Here is a 19,976-nt window from a genome sequence, read left to right as displayed (position 1 = left end):
CATTATTCTTGATTTTCATAATCCATTTCCATGATGCTTTGCATCTATGATGCGTCATTTGCTGCCAATAATATGTTCTATCCCTGGCATGGGGATAAATCAAATGCCCACACAAGCAAGGCAACGGACAAATCCTTGAAAAATGGCCACCAGTTTGTAGCAGAATGAGGTAAAAAAATGAACGGACAGATTTAATGCTACCAAAGCAAGACAAAACTGAACAACCATAAGAAACCTTCTAACCACCAATTATCCACCCATGAAAAGAGTTAGTATATTATTAAGGAAAACGGGGAAACAAGTATTGCATATTTAGAAAAATAGCGAAATGCAGTAAGCCATGAAAAAAAAAAAAAAAAAAAAAAAAAAAAAAAAACGAATGTGGATATAGAAGACATCGTGACTACCTCCTCCAGAGCAGGAATGCAGTAAGACGAAAATGCCTATGAATTTTGTAGAGACTTGGCACTAGTATAGAAAAACTCCTTGAAACGTGGATTCAAATTCCTGTTCTTGATACTGTACAAAACTAAGTGAGCAATAATAATCCAAATATGACCATAATGCATCTTGCGCTGCTTTGAACTGTTTGTCAGTTTGCAGTTAGTAGGTAACAAAGAGATGCACCAACCAATTTGAACCGATTTGAAGAGATTGGGCAAAAATAAATTTCTAACCTAATAAATCTCGCAGTATCTGCCACACGTCATCTTCTGTCACATCCCTGTGCTTATTTTACAAATATAAGGTGTCCAAAAAGTCACTGTGTCATTTTACCATTAATGCTTTTTTTTTTCTATTTCTGATATTTTACGGATAATATTTTAGAAAGTAATTATGAGTAAGTATAGCATTGAAGAATTTACACAAGTTGTGAAATTGTTTTACCAAAATAAATAATTTCGACTCAAAGAGCTTATCGACAACATTGCCATGTATAAGAGATAACCCAAGTCACAACACAATTTCAATTAAAAAAAAAGAATCTATGTTAATAAACCCAAAACCCTGCAAGAATTTAAGGAAAACATCAGGAACGAAATAAGAGAGCTAAATTGCACTCCAGAGATTCCGCAATCTGTCATGAATAATGTTTTGGAAAGAGCACAAATAGTCCTGCCTTGATAGAGTTCAAAATAGACTTTGTGGCCTGGTGGGAGATGTCCTTCTCTCTTCGCTGCAACCTCTATCTCACAGAAGAGATGTTGCGAGTTTGTCTCTGCTTTATCGTTATTTTCATGGAAAGTGTTCGACTGAGCTTCAATCTATGGTCCCCCCCCTCGCCAAACTTTCACAAGAAACACTAGACTAGCTGAAAACATTATCAATAATTCCCCCTACTCTTTATCTGTGCATAAACCTAAACATAGAGTCCATGATCAAAGCTTCTTTCTTAGAACTGCACGTCTGTGGAATTGTCTTCCGTTTTCCTGCTTTCCAGCTGTCTATAATATGGTTGTCTTCAAGTCCAACGTGAACAAGTTTCTGATGAGCCGTTCCACTTAAGTTAACAAATTTACCGAACTTCCATTACTATCGATTACTATATTGTCCTTTTGACTACTCTACACTCTTTAACCCTTATCCTTGAGTGGCCCATCGGCCTTGATAAGTGGTGACGCCTATGTAAAAAAAAAAAAAAAAACATGCGAAGCTGAAAATGAGCAACATTTAAAAGGCATTATTTTTAATAAAGATGGTTTGAATTTTGTATTTTTTTAAATTTAATTTCTTTATGTCTTAATCAGATCATGTTCAAATCACAGAAAGATATCAAAAATGAATATATTTAAGTTCAAAACCCTTCAGATACTTTTCTGTACTTCCACAGTCGTATAAGAACTAACTCAGTACTTTACGACGTCTAAAGAAATCAACCTACGAGTGTGCGAGTTAGGTTGATTTAACCAAGACGATTACACTGGAACAGTACACGACAAATGTATGTGCACACATGATTCTAAATAAAAACGGAAAGCATATATTACATAGAGAGTTCCCAAAAAATCACTTAAGGGCTTTGCACTTAAATAGATTATTTATTTTTGATAATATATTTCTGTACTTTAAACACAATCTGACTAAGACGTTGGGAAATTAGTTGAAAAATGCAAAATCCAAGCAATTTTTATTAGTAAAAAATAATGTCTTTTATGTACTCGTATGCCCTCCAACATAAATACTCCCAAAACACGTGACTAGCAAAAATAACACCCCTTCTATGGAGAGGTCCTTAGATGCCGGATTTTCTGCTCTATTAGCTCCTTTCTTTACCGGCTCACCGAAACTGAAGTGTAAAGAAACATCTTGCTGCCCAACTCCCCACTATAAATATTTCCTTCATGTTTTAGTTGCAATATGCCTGGTCTGGGTGAAGAAAAGTATACCAATAGTCTGGGCTCAGCTTATTTTTAGCAACTTAGGAGTTGTGCTCAATTATCAGACTCTTTGCTGGAATTATATATATATATATATATACATATATATATATATATATATATATATACATATATATATATATATATATATATATATTAGTGTTGTGCCGATGAATTGGAATCGGAATCGGGAATCGGTTAAATCGGTAATTTTCGGGGAATCGGAATCGGCATCGGAAAAATTTGTGTATAATTTCCGATTCCAAAATCGATTCTTTGAATATTTTTCAAAAGTTAATTTTCAATTGCTTGTACCGATTATAAATATTTATTTCTTTTAAACTATAAATAAATATTTATAATCGGTACAAACAATTGAAAATGAACTTTTTAAAAATATTAAAAGAATCGATTTGGGAATCGGAAATTAGGCACAAATTTTTCCGATTCCAATACCGATTCCGATACCCCCAAAATTACCGATTTATCCGATTCCCGATTCCGATTAATCGACACAACACTAATATAAAACGATTAGGAATTTAAAATAGACGGTCAGTTTCACAAATAAATATAACGTAACATGAGCTGTAGTGTGTTACCAATTTTAAATTATGTGCGCTTATTGGGGATAGGGTGTCTACTTTTTAAGCGATTACACATGGTTTTACAACGTTGCAAACCGAACTTAATTTAGTGGGAAACACTTTAGTTAATATCCATAAAGAATTAGGATGGCCAGAAATGATGATCATTTTACGTTAAATTTATATTCGAAACTGATCTTACACTCTAAATTCTAAATGATCGCTTTTCTTTCCGCCAATTAAAAAAATGTTCTAACACGTAATCTATAAAAGTAATATTTCATTTTGGAATAGGGATTTAGCTGCGAGAGAAAGCACAGAAAGCTCACGCAATCTCACGTTAAAAATGGTTTTCATAATAGTAATATTATTATTTAGAAATTCGTTCGTAACAATGAGATGTGGCTTTGCTAAGTGGCGTTGTTAAATATATTGTTCTTACATCATTTTCTTATTTTGCCTACCAATCTTCGAATATTTTCCACTATTCATGTAAGTAGCATGTTATACAGTAAATACGAACTGGTACAATATAGCTTTGTTTTAAAATCAAAATAAATGTTTTGTTGTGTTACAATTTTAAATCAATTACAAGGCAAACATTTGAGATAAAATATACGCGGACATTAACCAGGGGTTTATGTAATAATTTGAAAATTTACGAAAAAACAAACAAAAAAAATCTAATTAAATATGTATACATTTTACAAGAATCGGAAATCGGATCGGAATCGGAAATTTTGAACGGAATCGGAATCGGGAAAAATTTTGGCATCGTCCCATCACTAATATATATATATATATAATTTAAAGGAGATTAGAGCCATAGTCTAAAGAGCTGAGTGTATTTCAATGTAACAGTGAAATTACTAGTTTAATTGAAATACGGGAAAGAGAAAAAGAAAAAATGCTTGTTGTAATTTAGATATATAATAAGCTCGATAGGTAGATATCCTAGAGCTGATTCAATATTAAGTAATGTGATTGATAATTTAAAATTTGAAAAATCAATTTTCAACTAAATTAAAAATCCGTTTCGTAAGAAAGAACAACAACAAAATCAATTATCTGTACGATTGTTTCGGAAAACAATGCTTTTTATTGTGGTATATATCAAGTTACGTACAATAATTACATATAGTTTTTAATAAGTAAATAAATAAGGTTATTTATGGTGTCTTAAATTTAATAAAAACCCTTCAAAATTTGCTGACGAGGAGACCTTGCTTATTAAAAAACTATATGTAATTATTGTTCGTAACTGGATGTTTACCACAATAAAAAGCATTGTTTTCCGAAACGATCGTACAGATAATTGATTTTGTTGTTGTTCCTTCTTATGAAACGGATTTTTAATTTAGTTGAAAATTGATTTTTCAACTTTTAAATTATCAATCACATTACTTAATATATATATATATGAGCAAACAGTTAATAAAATATGTTAAAAAACACTTTGAAATGAGTTAAAAACATATTTAATCTGAAAAGGAAACACTAGATAAATGGATAGTCCTTAATCCGCAGAGTTTCGAAGAAATACTCTCCTTCTCATCAGAGGGTAGGAATTAGCAAAATGCGGGATCGGATTTTGCATGCAGAAGTATTTGATGAAACAACAAGTAAGTCAAAGATCTTATTTGAAAACAAAATAAGTTAAGCAGAGGGAATATGGTAAAGAAAAAGGTGATTACACATGAATGGATAGTCTGGTGGAAGATAATTATAATTATAATGGTTGGAGCTAGAAAATTTAATGCAAACTTATAATAAATCTGCTTCAGAATTATACCTTGAAAAACCTAACATTATTTTTGTGAATACGTTATATTTGTGAATACGTTATATTTGTTTTGATATAGGTTGTTAGTATCCCTCTTTCTTTTTAGAATGGTTCAACCCTGTAAAGTTGAATTTAATATAAAGGGATGGTCTTTATTGAAAGTTTCGTGGATGGTTTTTGGCCTGATGAGGTGATTTTCCTTGATAGGGGGTCATTGAAACACGTTTGCTAATGTGTAGCCAATAGCTCTCCAACAATCAATATATTGCTCTGTTTCATGCATTGAGCACTCTTTGGAATGACATATTGTGTTGTTGTTATGAGTTACTGAAAAATTCTACCAACAGTATAATAATTATATATATATATATATATATATATATATATATAGGAAATTTATTACTGTGAGTCCAGAATGAGTTTACATATTGTTTCAGCTAGAGGAAGATCCTATATACTATTAAATTTCCTATATACTGCTCTGGCTACATATTGAGCACTCTAGTCCGGTTGTTTCACCACTGGTAAATAAATATATATATATATATGTGTGTGTGTGTGTGTGAGTCACTACTTACCAAGGCCAAAAGTTACTTAAGGTTAATGAGATGGATAGACAATTGAATGCTAACGAAGACTATGAGAGGATTGAAAATTTCGACGTACCATTCACTCAAAACTACAACCAATTTGTGCCCCCCCAAAAAACGGAAGTAATCGAAAAAATAGCATTCAGCAATCGTACTTTATATTGTGAGAAATTCCATATTCAACCGCCATATTTGTTTTAGGCCGCCTACATGGTTTGCTAGCCGGTCTGCGATTGGTTTAAATTTTAATGTGTCAGGTGATCTTGACATGGCACCATTTTTGTATTGAAGCGTTTTATTTTTCAGTTTAAAGAAAGACACGGCATGGTATAGACTCAACCCTAGCGGCCTCTCTGTCGAGGGAGCCAAGATTATGCCTTCATGGACACCAAACAGTCGGTGATCGAAGGACTCATCTCTACATATAGAAACAACATATTTACTGAACCTATTCAAACCAAGGAGGACATTATTACTAACGTTCGGCAAGTTATCCGATTATTGGAACTTATCTTATTTCTTCACGGGTCCTAAGGGACTCACTTTATGCCTGAATATAGGCGCCATCATATAAATAAATAAATAAAACGAAAAAATTTTTTTTATAAAAATAAAATTTTATTACAAAAAACTTTAATTTAATTTAATTTTTTAAACAAAAAAAAAAAAAAGTTAATTTGGTATATTTTTTATTTATTTATTTTTTATTTATTTATTTTTTTTTTAATTTATTTATTTTTTATTTATTTTTTTTTTATTTATTTATTTTTTATTTATTTATTTTTTACCTTAGTCCAACTCACTGTTCAGATTGGAAATGTCAACTTTTATACGTTTTCAGGTACGCTTACAACGAATAAACACCCCAACCTCCCCATTTTAAAAACGGCTTTCGGAATAGACACCCCCAACCTTGTCAGCATACCTGAAAACCTATAAAATCTGACACATCGAATGCGAACGAGGAATTGGGCGTAATGTAAAAAATGTACCGAATTTAAAACTGAACAAAACTTAAATTTCCGTTCCATTTTTTACAACAACCATAAAACAGAGTATTCTCCGCAAGTTTTACCAAAATAAAAAAACTCTTCTAAATATTTACTCAACACTGAGTTCTGGTAAATTTTTACGACGTGCCCCAGCGTATTATAAACACCCTAACCTCCCCATGTTATGAACGGCTTTCGGAATAAGCCTCCTCTTAAACCTCCAAAGCTGTTCTTAACATGGGGAGGTTTGAGGGGAGGGGGTTATACTACGCTGAGGCAGGTCGTAAAAAATACCCAAGTTTTTAGTGTGTTGGTTTCGTATTTCGTTTCAGGTTTTACATAAAACTCGATCTCAGGTCATTTGGTACTTGTACAGTTTAATTAGGCACCGCCAAAAATGGCCGAAAAATCAAGTTGTTGTTGTTTTTTTAAAACGAAATTACATTTATTAAAATCCATTATTTCTGAGTAACTTTTTTTTTCCAGAAAGATAAAACCCTGAATTTTATCATAGAAAACAGAATCATGTAAAACTTTTTCTACTATTTTTAATTAAATTTTAAATGTTAAATTTTCCCAAAAAGTTAACAATTGACATTTTTTGTCTTGCACAAAAAACGTACATAAATATTAAAAAAAAAGGGTTTTTGAAATAATTAATTTATTTATTTGTTGTCTAACTAAGATTTAGGATGATTTTCTAAGAGAATATGCAAAAATATTATAATATAAGTACTTGGATTTCAAATAATTCCACTTGTTCATATAGGCAACCAGTTACTTCGCGTCGATCTAGAGTCTAGATCGACAGTGTTTACGTTTGCATTTGACAAAAAGCAAACTATGGAAGACCAAACAGGCAAAAAAAAACTTATTTTTCAGTGACGAAAATTTCAATGTATTATTAACGCTGAGGCTGGCCAGTACCAGATGGGTGACCATTTGTATGAGTTTGGTTTTTAATGTGTATGTGTGGGGGCCAGGCTCCCCAAAATGGGGGAGGGCAATTTTAAACCAGAATAAAAGAAATTATTTCAGCGCGTTTGGTCCACCGTAGTCGAAAGGCGGCAAACGTTTTCAAACGGGATCGAAAAAATGCTATTCTTAACACAAAGGGCACAATATTTGTCGAATTTTTTTTTTTTGTATCGATTCTTCAAAGCATGCCCTGTTTAATAATGGTCATGCATTATTCGGCTCGCTAAAAAAAATTGTTAATTTATTTATCAAAGATTTTAAAATGGCTTTTTTCGTATAAATATTAAAAAAAATATTTTTTGTTTTGCTTAACTTAAATTAATTATTTTACTTAACATATTCACCGAATTTCACACTTCAAAACTCAAAAGCGGAATAATTAAACACAATCGAAGTTCTGATATTCAGACGTCAAAATAAGGTATGCAAACAATGTTTTTTTTTGTTTTGTTTTTTTAATCTATAATACTGTCCCTTACAACAACACAATATGTTGTGTTCAGTTTCAGATGATTATTTTAAGCATATTTGGAACCCCCTCAAAACAAGGGGGGGTTTTGTAAACAAAAATCGTTTATGAAAAATAAGTACACTGTTATAAAGTTCATTCTTCTCTTAATAATCGCTGAAAATTTCGTATTGATCGGATAATTACCTGATTTTTGGTAGATTTTTAAAAAGATGGTCCGTCAAAAAGTACTTACCTGCCCCCCCCCCCCAGTTTTGGCGGTGCCTAAGTTTAATCAAGACATTAAAAAAAAAAAAAAATGAAAATATCGAAAAAAGGTTATATTGTACGTATACGTCTTGAACTGAAGATCTCTAAAAAAAATTTCACTTAACTTGATCGGGTAGTTTTTTGTTTTGTTTTTTTTTTTGTTTTTGTTTTTTTTATAGTGGAAAAACATGTTTTTATGACAGCACGTTGAAGAAGGTAGACATCTTTGAATTTTTTGCATTTTTAGAACACGCCACGGGGAGATAACTCAGTTTAAAGTGCTGACACTCCCTCCCCATCTTTAATATTAGCTTTTCTTCCTCAAAATCGAACCTTTTGTTCGGTTCGATAACAAATAGCTTTTTTCGCTATAAAAAAAACAAAAAACTACTTGATGAAATTAAGTGAATTTTTTTTTTCGGAGAACTTTACTCCATAACTGTACGTACAATATAAACTTTTTCGATATTTTCATTCTTTTTTTTTTTTTTTATGCCTTGACTAAACTGTACAAGTACCGTTCATTTTGTTTTCAGGACGGTACCTTTAAAGTTTACTGAATATTGCCTATATGATCAATGCTTTGTTTAGTTCTCCTTTAAAAGCGTTTACATTGGCAACAAATCCTGATTATATATATATATATATATATATATATATATATATATATATATATATTCATCACCTAAATAAAAACTTTAGTGTTCTTAAAAAAAAATTTTTTTTAATTTAAGCCGATACACAAAATAGACTAACAACGAATCGATTTATATTGAAATGGTCACTTATCAATATTTAAATTCCTATACAATGATATACAAGGCAAACATACAGGCGCACAAAAGAAATTACGCTATTTCAATATATAAATATATCTTTCAAATGCTGCCAAAAATATTCCTTTATTTCTTTTGGGTGTTGTCTCGAAATTTAATTTAATTTAGTTTTAAACAATGTTTGACAATCTCCATATGACATGAACACTAGTATAATGACCTAAATTATTTTTTCGTGTACAAAACAAACACCTGCTTCGAAGTCGAATCATTGAAGCAGAAAGTGATTGATGATGTAACCCCCACCCCCAAACAAAAACACCTTTTTTTTTTAAATGAATGAACAAAAAAATTGTCAACGTCAACAAATACACCAAAAACAAATTTTTAATAAAAATAAAATTGAAATAAAGAGCATTAGTATGCAAATATTTATAAAATCGTGAGTACATTACAGAAGAGGGGGGGGACAAACAAAAAAACTTCAGTTTCAACAACTGGTGTGTTGCATATTTTCAATTTACATTTCCGTTTTTTTTTTTTTGTTTTTTGTTTTTTTGTTTTTTTCGGATGAGCTTCAAGGATTTGGATTTATTTACTTAAAAACTAAAAATATGACAGAATAAAAAAATGGGTCAATACATTAAAAATATAAATGCAAGTGTTACTTTTGTTTACTAATATCATTATTTATCCTTAAGACTTTAACAAGGTGCTTGTACAGTTTGCGGACCGTATTATCAAGCCAGGATTTTCAAATTAAATTTAATTTTTACGATATCTTTTCTTGGCGGACCTGAATGAGCCCCCCCCCCCCTGCCGTAAAATTATTATCGTCGATAATAAACTACAGGAGAAAAAAAGTTTATTTAATGATTTAACGTCACTTATTAATTTTATTATTTTTATTTATTTATTTTATTTTTATTTTTATTTTTTTTTTACACCGCAAAAATAGCTTAATAGGGAGAGTTAGTTTTGCTGATTGACCAGAAAGTGGGGTATCAATTTAATAGAACGTTATAATTTAAAAGTGATCCCACGCTTTTAAAGTCATTAAATAAACTTAAAATTCCTACCAATATGAAACTTAAGTTTGTTACCGACGATAATGTGCAGGAAAAAGAAAACGTGAAAAGAAATTAATTTTACAGTGGTGGTGGTGGGGAAAGCTCGTTCAGGTCCGCCCTTTTCTTGGTTAAATTGTAACCATTTACTATGCCTCCCCACGGGACAGAGTTAGACACCAGGGTTGTTTTTAGCCCCTCCCCTTCTCAATGTTAAGAATGGGTTTCTAACCGTTATTATTTCAGCATGGTCTCTATTTTGAATAAACACACTAATTTCAAATTCCTGTAAATAGCATTTCTTTTCCAAAACAACAACAGAAGAAAGAACAGACACGAAATGTATTGAAAGTATTTATTTCTTCTGTGTTGGAATGTTTTTTGTTTTTTTTTGTTTTTTTTATTTAAAATACTTCCTTTTCGATTCTGTAAATAATATATGCAGAATTAATAATATTGAGTTTTTTTTTTTTTTTTTTATACGAAATCGTATTAACACCAAAATAATGTGTTGGAGGTTTTCGAATTGGGCATAGCATTAGCAATAGCATGTGACGAATGTTTTCATACACAAATGCTCCTATTTTCCTACCTCCCCACGGGGGCAAACTTAGACGCAATACCAGTTTTTAATATGGGAAAAAAATTCAGCTCCCCAAAAAGGGGGCTACTAGAGTCAGAACAAGAATTAAAATTGCCTTAGTTTAGAAGGATTTCTTTCATTGACAGGACAGCAATAGCATAAGCATGTTTTTGCGGTTCTGTCTGCACATTAGAGATGTATGCTCACAAAATAAAGATAGGGATAATGTGGTCAGGTTAAAAATAATTTTTTAATTAAATACATTTTCAATTTAAAGAAATTGGTTTTGACTAGTACTAACTAAATAAGTTATGAAAAAATCTATAGTTATTAGTAATTATAACTTATAACGAATGCAGAATTTAAAGGCTTTTTTAAAATATAATTTTTAAGGGCGACCTGAACGAGAATACCCCCTCTATATCGTTGTCCAATCAATAATAATCCACTTTTAAAAAATTGCAAAAAAAAAAAAAAAAAAAAAAAAAAAACGAAAGCCGTTCTTAAAATGAAGAGGGTAGGGTGTTTATTCCGAAAGCTGTTCCTCGATGGGGGTGGGAGATGATTCTCGTTTAGGTCCGCCTTTTTTAATATAACTTTCAATATATATATTTATCAAAAAATAAACTAGCGCTCACGCTCAATCTTCAAACATTGGTGGTTTAACTGATTTTAATATTACTGCTTTTTTTTATTATTTATTTATTTTATTTTATTTTATTAGGAGAGGTCATCGCTTATCAAGGCCCGGAGGCCACTCTAGGGTAAGTGTTAGATAGATGGAGAGAGAACCGAGCATTATCATTATTATTTAAAGTTTATATTAAAATTCGGTACTTATGCATATTACGGGCCGTGCTGAAATAATAACGTTATAATTTATAATTAGAATTTTACATGCTTCTTAAATGTGCTGTACTTTCACCTAACAATTTGATAACCAAAAGACACTGTAAACATTTAATTTAGCTTGAAAACCCTATCTTTAAAAAAAAAATTTTTTTAAAAAACGCACGGTCCGTATTCTGCATAAGTACCGTCAAAATTCATTGGATTTATTTATATTTTTTAAAATCTTACCTGTTCCTGCCTTAATAGATCCATCAGAACGGCTACACCAGAGTGAAAAATCCCCGTCTAGAAGAACGTAATGGTTTTCCGTTTGATAAAGTTCCATATTTACAAGAAAGCAACGCTAAAATAAATTATATACACATACACACGAAGACAAGTGATTGCGAGAGTCAAGAAGCTCTCTGCCTAGTTTTATTTCCTCGGCAAGTAAGCGCACTAACTCACTGTCACTCTTGCTCGTTCAGCAGATGAAGTGAATAAGTTTTCTTTTTCTTTTTTCTTTTTTTTTTTTTTTGTTGATTTTATCCTTCACCTTCCACATGGTCAACACTTCCGGTGACACAGACGCCGAGGTCACTTCCGGCTTCATTATCCAACATGGCTGCCGTGCTTGTCGCATCTGTGTGACGACGGTTGCTCTGGATTAATGAATATAATCTAATACCATCCGACTCGAATTTTTCTTTATTTACCTTTATTCTGTTTTAATTTTGGACTCGAACCTCTTCTAAAAGAAATTCGGCTGCCATAATGTACGCGATTGATGAAGGTGAATATTTTTTGTGACAATACCTTTTTTTTTCTTTTTAACATTAAAAAAAAACATGGCGGGCTAGTATTTACCTTTTTATTTATTTATTATTTTTTTTGCTTTCTTAATTTGTATATGTGCGTTTTGCTATTTAAGATCGGCCTTTCTTTCCTTTCTCCAAATAATCTTATTAAAATGTGATAACTTAGAAATCGTTATTTTGGAAGGAAAACGGAAATTAATCTCGTAAAAACAAGCGTTTGGTGTACACGAAATGCGATAAAGTTTATTGAAGATTGGGGTTTGTATTACTGTACACATAGATTCGAAAAAGTTGTCAAAAAAAAACAAATATATAACAAATAAATGTTATCAAAGGCAAGATAAGTTACTTTTCTACCAAACTGGATATATTTTTTTGTGTTTTTATTAAATGTAACATGTTTATTCAGCTCGAAAAACATAGTGTTTACCGATGTATTGGAAAATTCAAGATGGCGTCTAACTCACTTTAACACAGTAAGTTTGGGAAAAGGTATAAATAAAAAAAACTAGACAAAATACTGTTAAAAAGCCGCCGAATATATGTCAACCTATGTCACGGTAATATATATTGAGCGAGTTTTTAACAGTATTTTGTCTAGTTTTTTATTTATAACACCTTTTCCCAAACTTACCGTGTTAAAGAGAGAGTCAGGCGCCATCTTGAATTTTCCAATACATCGGTAAACACTGTATGTTTTTCGAGCTGAATAAATATGTTATATTGAATAAAAGCACGAAAAATATATCCAGTTTGGCAGAAAAGTAACTTATCTTGCCTTTGATAACATTTATTTGTTATATATTTGGGGGGTTTTTTGGACAACTTTTTCGAATCTATGTGTACAGTAATACAAACCCGAAGACGGTGTTATTTTTCCCCATTGAAATATATACACATACATAAATATAACAAACCTATTAAAATATAAAGTATGATTCTGAAATTCATTCATGATTATATTTTAGATCGTCCTATGTTTTGGGTTCTATGACTAAACAAAACAGAACAATATTCTCATACGTTATTTGTTTTTATGCGATTTTGATTAATATGGGGGTACTGGTGCAGAAAGTGATCCAGGCGTAAATAATAACGTTATTATTTAAAAAGCCATTCTTAACATGGAGAGGGGAGGGTGTTTTGTGCCTATTGTCTTCAACCTTACAATTGAATAAAAAAAACATAAAACTTTAATTAAACTTGGAAATACGATTTAAAAAATAGCGCGGATCAGCACTCTCTGCACTAGCACCTTAATATGTTTTGTTTGGATGTTCTAAGCTACTTTTTTGTTTATACAAGTTGTTAGATATTTTTGTTGACTCTCAGAGATACTCGGCGTCCCGGGAACATGAATAACACAAGAGAAGTATATATATATAGTGCAGTAGTGCAAGTGCACTTACTTTGCTAATTATGTTTCAGTTTGAAGAAATATGGTATAAAATTTTTGGGTGTTCGTATATATCACAAAGTTTAACAAGGTTTTTTAATATAGATCCACAGAATATTGTGATAAGTGTTTCCAATGTGAACAGGTATGGTACAATAAATTATGGGGTTTATCTATTTTATTTTTACTTTCATCATATTTTGCTTTGGTTTTGATACCCCCAAATACGAAGCTATCTCTTTACAACCCTTCCTTTTCATAACCTATCATACTTTCATAAATTAGAGTCCATTTTCTTTAGGCTGTTTTTGAACCCAGTCAACGACCGGTACTTTTGCTAGTATATATATATAATCAAAATAATGAGATGTATTAGATCTAGATCATAGATTAATGAATCTTGTGGTATCAAGTTTTACAAAATATATTCGGGAGGTAATATTTTTATATAAGACACTAACAGTATTTTGTATAATTATTTAGTTTGAACTCATTTTCCCAAACTTACCCTATTCAGCAGCAAGGACGCAGCCATTTTTCTTGTTCAAATATATCAATAAACACTGTATGATTTTCGAAAGATTCCACGTTTTAAAGGGAGTAAAACCACTAAAAACTTTTGCAGATAGGTAGAGGAGTAACTTGTCTTTCCTTTGATAACATTTATTTGGTATATATTTGATTTTTGACAACTTTTTCGAATCTGTGTATAGTAAACACAAACTCGATAATCCTAGCCCCCCTCCCAAAATAAATTGCTCAATATACTAGATAGAGCTAATTAAAAATTTACATTTTTTTTTATATCTAAATTTCATTCAGAAAAATAATTTTCAAAACAAAAATTTATTATTTGAACAAAGAATACCATGTTCAAAGTAATTTCCTTAATCCATGGATTTTCGATGTAGGCTCATCTCTTCAGAGGAAAGTCATTAGCAAGGATTACTATTTCATTTGGATATCAAAATCTCATATCCTTTGTTTGTTCAAGCTTTATTTTCTTTATCTATGTCACTTAAAAAGATTTAATCTTTAATATATTTTCTATGTATGTGCTGAATAGCACAATTGTATAAAACCAGTTTTAATATTTTGCTAATGACTTTGAGGGGATGAGCCTACATCGAAAATCAGTATTACTAGCAGTTCAGTCCGGCTTTGCTCGGGCCCTATGTATTGTTAATAACTTTGTGCATATAATATATATATAAAAGTTTGACTAAAATTTCAAGTGCTTAAAATTGGCAGAGGAGTTTGGTAGAGTCTGCAAAGGTCAACTCTTTCAACTTTGACCTCTTAGCAGCCAAATTTTCACCCAAAAACTGATTAAAAAGCTTGCTGCATGTCTAAATACCCTTTATGTAAAATTTTAAATGGTTAGACCCAAAATTGGCTGAATAGTTTGCTAGAGACTGCAAAGGTCAAATCTTTTGAACTTTGATCCTTTTTCAGCCAAAAACTGATTAAAAAGCTTGCCCTAGGAACACACTTTATGTAAAATTTTAAATGTTTACATCAGAAATTGGCGGAATAATTTAGTAGAGACCACTATTTTGACCCTTTAACATTTATTGTTTTGGGCTCCAATCAAATTAAAAAGTTTGATCCATGTCCATGTAGCCTACATCTAAAATTTAAAGTGTTTAGCCCCAAAATTGACAGAGGAGTTTGGTAGAGTTTCAAAGGTCACATCCTCGAACTTTGACCCCTTGACAGCCAAATTTCTGACCGAAAACTGATTTTAAAAAAATTTCCCAAATCTCAATACCCCTTATGTCAAATCTTGAGTCTGTAAACTGAAAATTGACAGAGTAGTTTGGTAGGGAAATGTACACACACAAAAAAAATTTCACTTTTATAGATATGTAGATTTTACTTTAAGCCCGTCTCACATTTGTATAAATATGTTTATTTTTTTGTAGATTTCGGTTTGCTTTAAAAGAATATGATAACCGTTTGCATGGTATTAACCCCTGAACCCTGGGACTATTTTCCACAATTTGACAGCCTTTGTTTCTGCTATGCGTGAGCGCATAAATGAAGAATGTTACATGTGCACTCGCGTATCAAACTGCCTTCTCACGTAGCATAGTAATCTTTGGCGAACAATTTAAAATTAGATGAAAAACAAAATGGCCACCATTGATAACATATAGAATTACATGGCTTCATATCTGGAAAACTACTTGTTACAGCAAAAATATGAGTGCACTTACACGTACAGAAATGGTTAAAACTGCTAACATAAGGAATTATATGTATCTGCATAGAGATTTTTTTTATTTTTCAATTTCCTGGTGTCTTTATTGAAAGATGAAAGCCAGAAAAAAAAACATAAAAAACATTTTAGCCAATAAACCAACCAAAAATGCCTCCTCACTAGATGGCCAGAAAGTGGATGCTAATTTTAAGTTAAATTTACTTAGAAAAGTGATCACCCACTTTTTGAAAAAGTAATTTCTTCATACCATGAAAACTATTTCTCTGGGATTCGTTTTTAGCACACCGAAATCTACAAAAAATATACATTTTTCTATACAAATGTGTGATGGGCCTTAAAGTAAAATTTTACCCGAAAATCCATGGATTAAAGAAATTTTTTTGAATTGTATTCGTTGTTCAAATAATAAATTTTTGTTTTGAAAAATGATATTTTTCTGAATGAAATTTAAATAACTGCATATATAATTATTACTATAACTATTTTTTTAATACCTACAGACACTAGTATTTCATCCTTTCGGAAATCATCAGTGTAAGGTGTCACGATTACTGCCCGTCGGGAGATTCGAACCCGACAACAAAATCATCTCTGACTCTGTTAGCAAGGAACAAATCCACACAGCCAACGTTAACCGTGAGAAATACAGTTGAAATTTAAACATTTATTATTAAATGTCAAGACGATGATAGTGATCTAATGATTTACATGATCTGCATCTCTTTACATTGCTTTTTCCATCATTTCCAAATAAATTAAACTTGCTTTCATCACTGAAAAATACTTTTGCCCAATTTTCATATGTCCACATTACATACCTCTTTGCAAACTCTAATCTCTTCTTCTTATTCGAACTAACAAGTGGTTTCTTCCCTGGGGTTCGATTAAACAGCCCTATTTCTTGCAGTCGTCTAGACACATTAACACATAAGGTACTATTCATGACCCTTTTAATTTCTGTGCAAGACTTAAAACGGTCCTTTAATGACATATGCTGCATTATTCGATCTTCTCTTGCCAAAGTTTTGCAGGGTCTGCTGGTTTTAAAAGCACTATTTTCCCAGTATCATTGTAGGATATGACAACTCTGCCTACAACACTCTTTTTTTTTCTTTTTTTTTTTTTTTTTACACAGGCATCACCACTTATCAAGGCCAAGAGGCCACTCAAGGATAAGGGGTAAAGAGTGTACAGTAGAAATTGGACAATATAGTAATCATTAGTAATGAAAATTTGGTAAATTTGATAACTTATATGGAACGGCTCATCAAGAACTTATTTACGTTAGACTTGAAGACAACCATATTGTAGTCAGCCGGAAAGCAGGAAAACGGAAGACAATTCCACAGGCGTGCAGTTCTAAGAAAGAAGCTTTGTTCATGGAATCTACGTTTAGGTTTAGGCACAAATAAAGAGTGGGGGGAATTATTGATAGTGTTTACAGCTAGACGAGTGTTTCTTGTGAAAGTTTGGCGAGGGGGGGGGGGGACCATAGATTGAAGCTCAGTCAAACACTTTCCATGAAAATAACGATACATCAGAGACAAACTCGCAACATCTCTTCTGTGAGATAGAGGTTGCAGGGAAGAGAAAAGGACATCTCCTACGAGGCTACGAAGTCTATTTTGAACTCTATCAAGGCAGGACAAGTCCTTTCTAGCAGCTCCTGCCCAGATGTGGCAACAGTATTCCATCCTTGGACGTACCTGGCTCTTATATAGATAGAGAATAGCATCAGCAGTGAGATATCTACCGGATCGATAGAAAGCTCCCACCATTTTTCCAGCAGCTTTGGCAACAGATTTGATGTACGGGTTCCATTTAAGATCAGGAGTAATGGTCAAGCCAAGAAGCTTGTCAAAACTTGAGGCCTCCTGAAGACGAGAGCCATTCATTTCAATTGATGCCAGATGTGGATCAGAATGTTGATGATGTAAAGAGAGAAGCTTGGTTTTAGATGCATTAAAAGTAACCAGCCACTCCTTACCCCATTGTACTACGTGCTCAAGATCAGAGGAGAGAGAATTGGAGAGAACTTGGAACGTTTCACTTTCTCTGAAATCTCTAATGGTGTGCTTTTCCTTGTGTAGCTTCATAATAGCTTGTCTCACAGAGTAATCGAGTTTTTGGCGTTTCGCCATGGTGCTGACAGATGCAACGTTTACAAATGACTAAGTAAGACTTATACTTTAGAGTAAATCAAAAAATTTGAATATAGCATACTGTTTACATTGTTTTTCTCAATTTTGTCCCTTACTTTTGGACGTTCCTATGAGGGGCGTGCAATAAGTAATGCCCCTGACCCACTTCCCATAGAAGTAGAGCAACGAAACTTGGCACAATTATTAGTCTTTCTCTACATAGGAACCACCCAGAGTTATGCGTTTTTCCCGTCGTTTGATGCAGCTCTGGAGACCGTTTTTGTAGAACACCCCAGGTTGGTCCTTCAACCACGATGTGACTTCAGAAATCAAGGCTGCATCATCTGGGAAACGCTTTCCTTTCAAAAACAACTTTTATGGCTGGGAAGAGGTGAAAGTCAGAGGGTGCAAGGTCAGGAGAGTAGGGAAGATGAGGGAGGATTTCATAACCACACGTCATGCTTCTGATCTGGTGACATGCGAGTTGTGGACCTGAGCGTTTTCCTGCAGGAGGACCCTTGCTGATCTTGCCCTGCCTCTTGATTTTGATAGCTTCCCTTAATTTCCTCAAAAGTGAAGCATAATAGGCTCCTGTAATTGTGGTACTCTTTGCCAGGAAATCTCATCACTACTCCGTCCTGGTTCCAGAAGACTGTGAGCATGACCTTGTCAGCGGAGGGCTGCACCCTTGCCTTCTTTGGAGGTGGTGAGTCCAAGTGCTACCACTGCATTGATTGGGCTTTGGTCTCTGGATCATAATTATGGACCCATGTTTCATCCTGTGTAATCAGTCTTTTGAAAAACTTTGACTCATCTTCTTCGCACATCTCCAAATTCATCCTCTAGCACTCGACGCGTTCTCGCTTCTGGAATGGTGTAAGCAACCGGGGAATCCATCTGGCAGACACCTTATGCATATGCAAATGGTCATGAATGATAGTTTCCACAGACCCTGTACTAATCTTGACATCTTGGGCTATTTGGCGAATCGTAATGCGCCGATCTTACAAAATGGCAGCCTCAACTTGACGGACAGATGCCTCATCAATGGCAGAAGGGGGCCCGACCAGGTCTGGGAGCTGTTTCCACAGACTTCCGGCCATGTTTGAATTCACGATGCCAGCGCTTTACAAGGTCATATGATGGGGCATTATCACCCTAAGTTTCTTTCATTTCATCAAAAGTCTCCTGTGGTGTGCGTCCTTTCAAATACAAAAACCGGATCACTGCTCGACATTCAACAGGCTCTATTTCACACCTGACTCAATTCAAACACCTGTAAAACAGAAATCACAATTAGTTCAGAGCTGTAATTTGCCACATAACTCGTAGAGATATAAATCATTGCACATGCAAAATTTCAGCTAGATCAGACAACTGGAAGTGGGTCAGGGGCATTACTTATTGTACGCCCCTCGTATTTTGCAAATAAATAATTGTTATAATTATTTTCTATCCTTTGCAAATGATTGAAATTTTAGTATGTTATTATGGATGATAATGACTACCAGTTGTCAAAATTTCAGCTTTTCACAGTTGCTATTTCTAACAAATATAAGGTTTTAAAGCTGTGTCCCTTAAGTTTGGATGCTACTGTATATTACTATAATTATTTTTTTAATGCCTACAAACCCTAGTGCTTCATCCTTTTGGGAATCATCAGTGCAGGGTGTAACGATTACCGTCCAAATTTCAAAATGTTGACCATCTTACCATTTATTCCTTTAATTAAGTTGACATGCTCAATTCTTGACAACACGTGTTTTGTAGCGCAAAATCATTCATTTAATTATTATATCAATCATTGATATTTATTTTGCCCTTTAACTCATCAGATAAAAAACGCTTATCAATTCATTAAAAGAAAATAAATGCATATGGGCATGATTACAAAATCCGAAAAATGGGGAGAGAAATTAATTTTTTTTTTTTTTTTTTCGGCGGAGATTAACAATCCTGCCACTTTTCAAAAATCGCTAAAAAGACATTTGGTACTAGTGCAGTTTCGCCAACGCGAGGAATACAAATTTTATAAAAAAAAAAAAAAAAAAAAGGTACTCATGCATAGAGTGATTCGTGCTGAAATAATAACGTTATTATTTAAAAAGCTATTC

General features: G+C 32.7%; 2 protein-coding genes across 5 annotated transcripts in view; one reads left to right on the top strand and one right to left on the bottom strand.

Moving 5' to 3' along the window:
• LOC145284013 (phosphatidylinositide 4-phosphatase SAC2-like) overlaps window positions 1–11,799 on the bottom strand; it is a 697,431-nt gene extending 685,632 nt beyond the window's left edge. The window contains exon 1 of one of the 4 annotated variants that reach the window (XM_080133106.1): window positions 11,533–11,799. In XM_080133106.1, coding sequence (XP_079989232.1) covers window positions 11,533–11,629 — 97 coding nt within the window. In that variant the 5' untranslated portion in view covers window positions 11,630–11,799. The remainder of the gene's footprint in view (window positions 1–11,532) is intronic. The other 3 variants (XM_080133105.1, XM_080133103.1, XM_080133104.1) reach the window with 3 other exon arrangements.
• Window positions 11,800–11,867: 68 nt separating this feature from the next.
• The window catches only part of LOC145284009 (DNA-directed RNA polymerase II subunit RPB2), an 83,203-nt gene continuing 75,094 nt past the window's right edge, over window positions 11,868–19,976 (top strand). Inside the window, exon 1 of the mRNA XM_080133100.1 lies at window positions 11,868–12,076. Within this exon, the coding sequence (XP_079989226.1) occupies window positions 12,058–12,076 (19 nt within the window). The 5' untranslated portion in view covers window positions 11,868–12,057. The remainder of the gene's footprint in view (window positions 12,077–19,976) is intronic.

Source organism: Euprymna scolopes, chromosome 8 (genome assembly GCF_053919585.1).
Source record: "Euprymna scolopes isolate OS-2025 chromosome 8, ASM5391958v1, whole genome shotgun sequence".
Taxonomy (NCBI): Eukaryota; Metazoa; Mollusca; class Cephalopoda; order Sepiida; family Sepiolidae; genus Euprymna; species Euprymna scolopes.
This window is presented reverse-complemented; position numbering and strand designations above follow the sequence as displayed.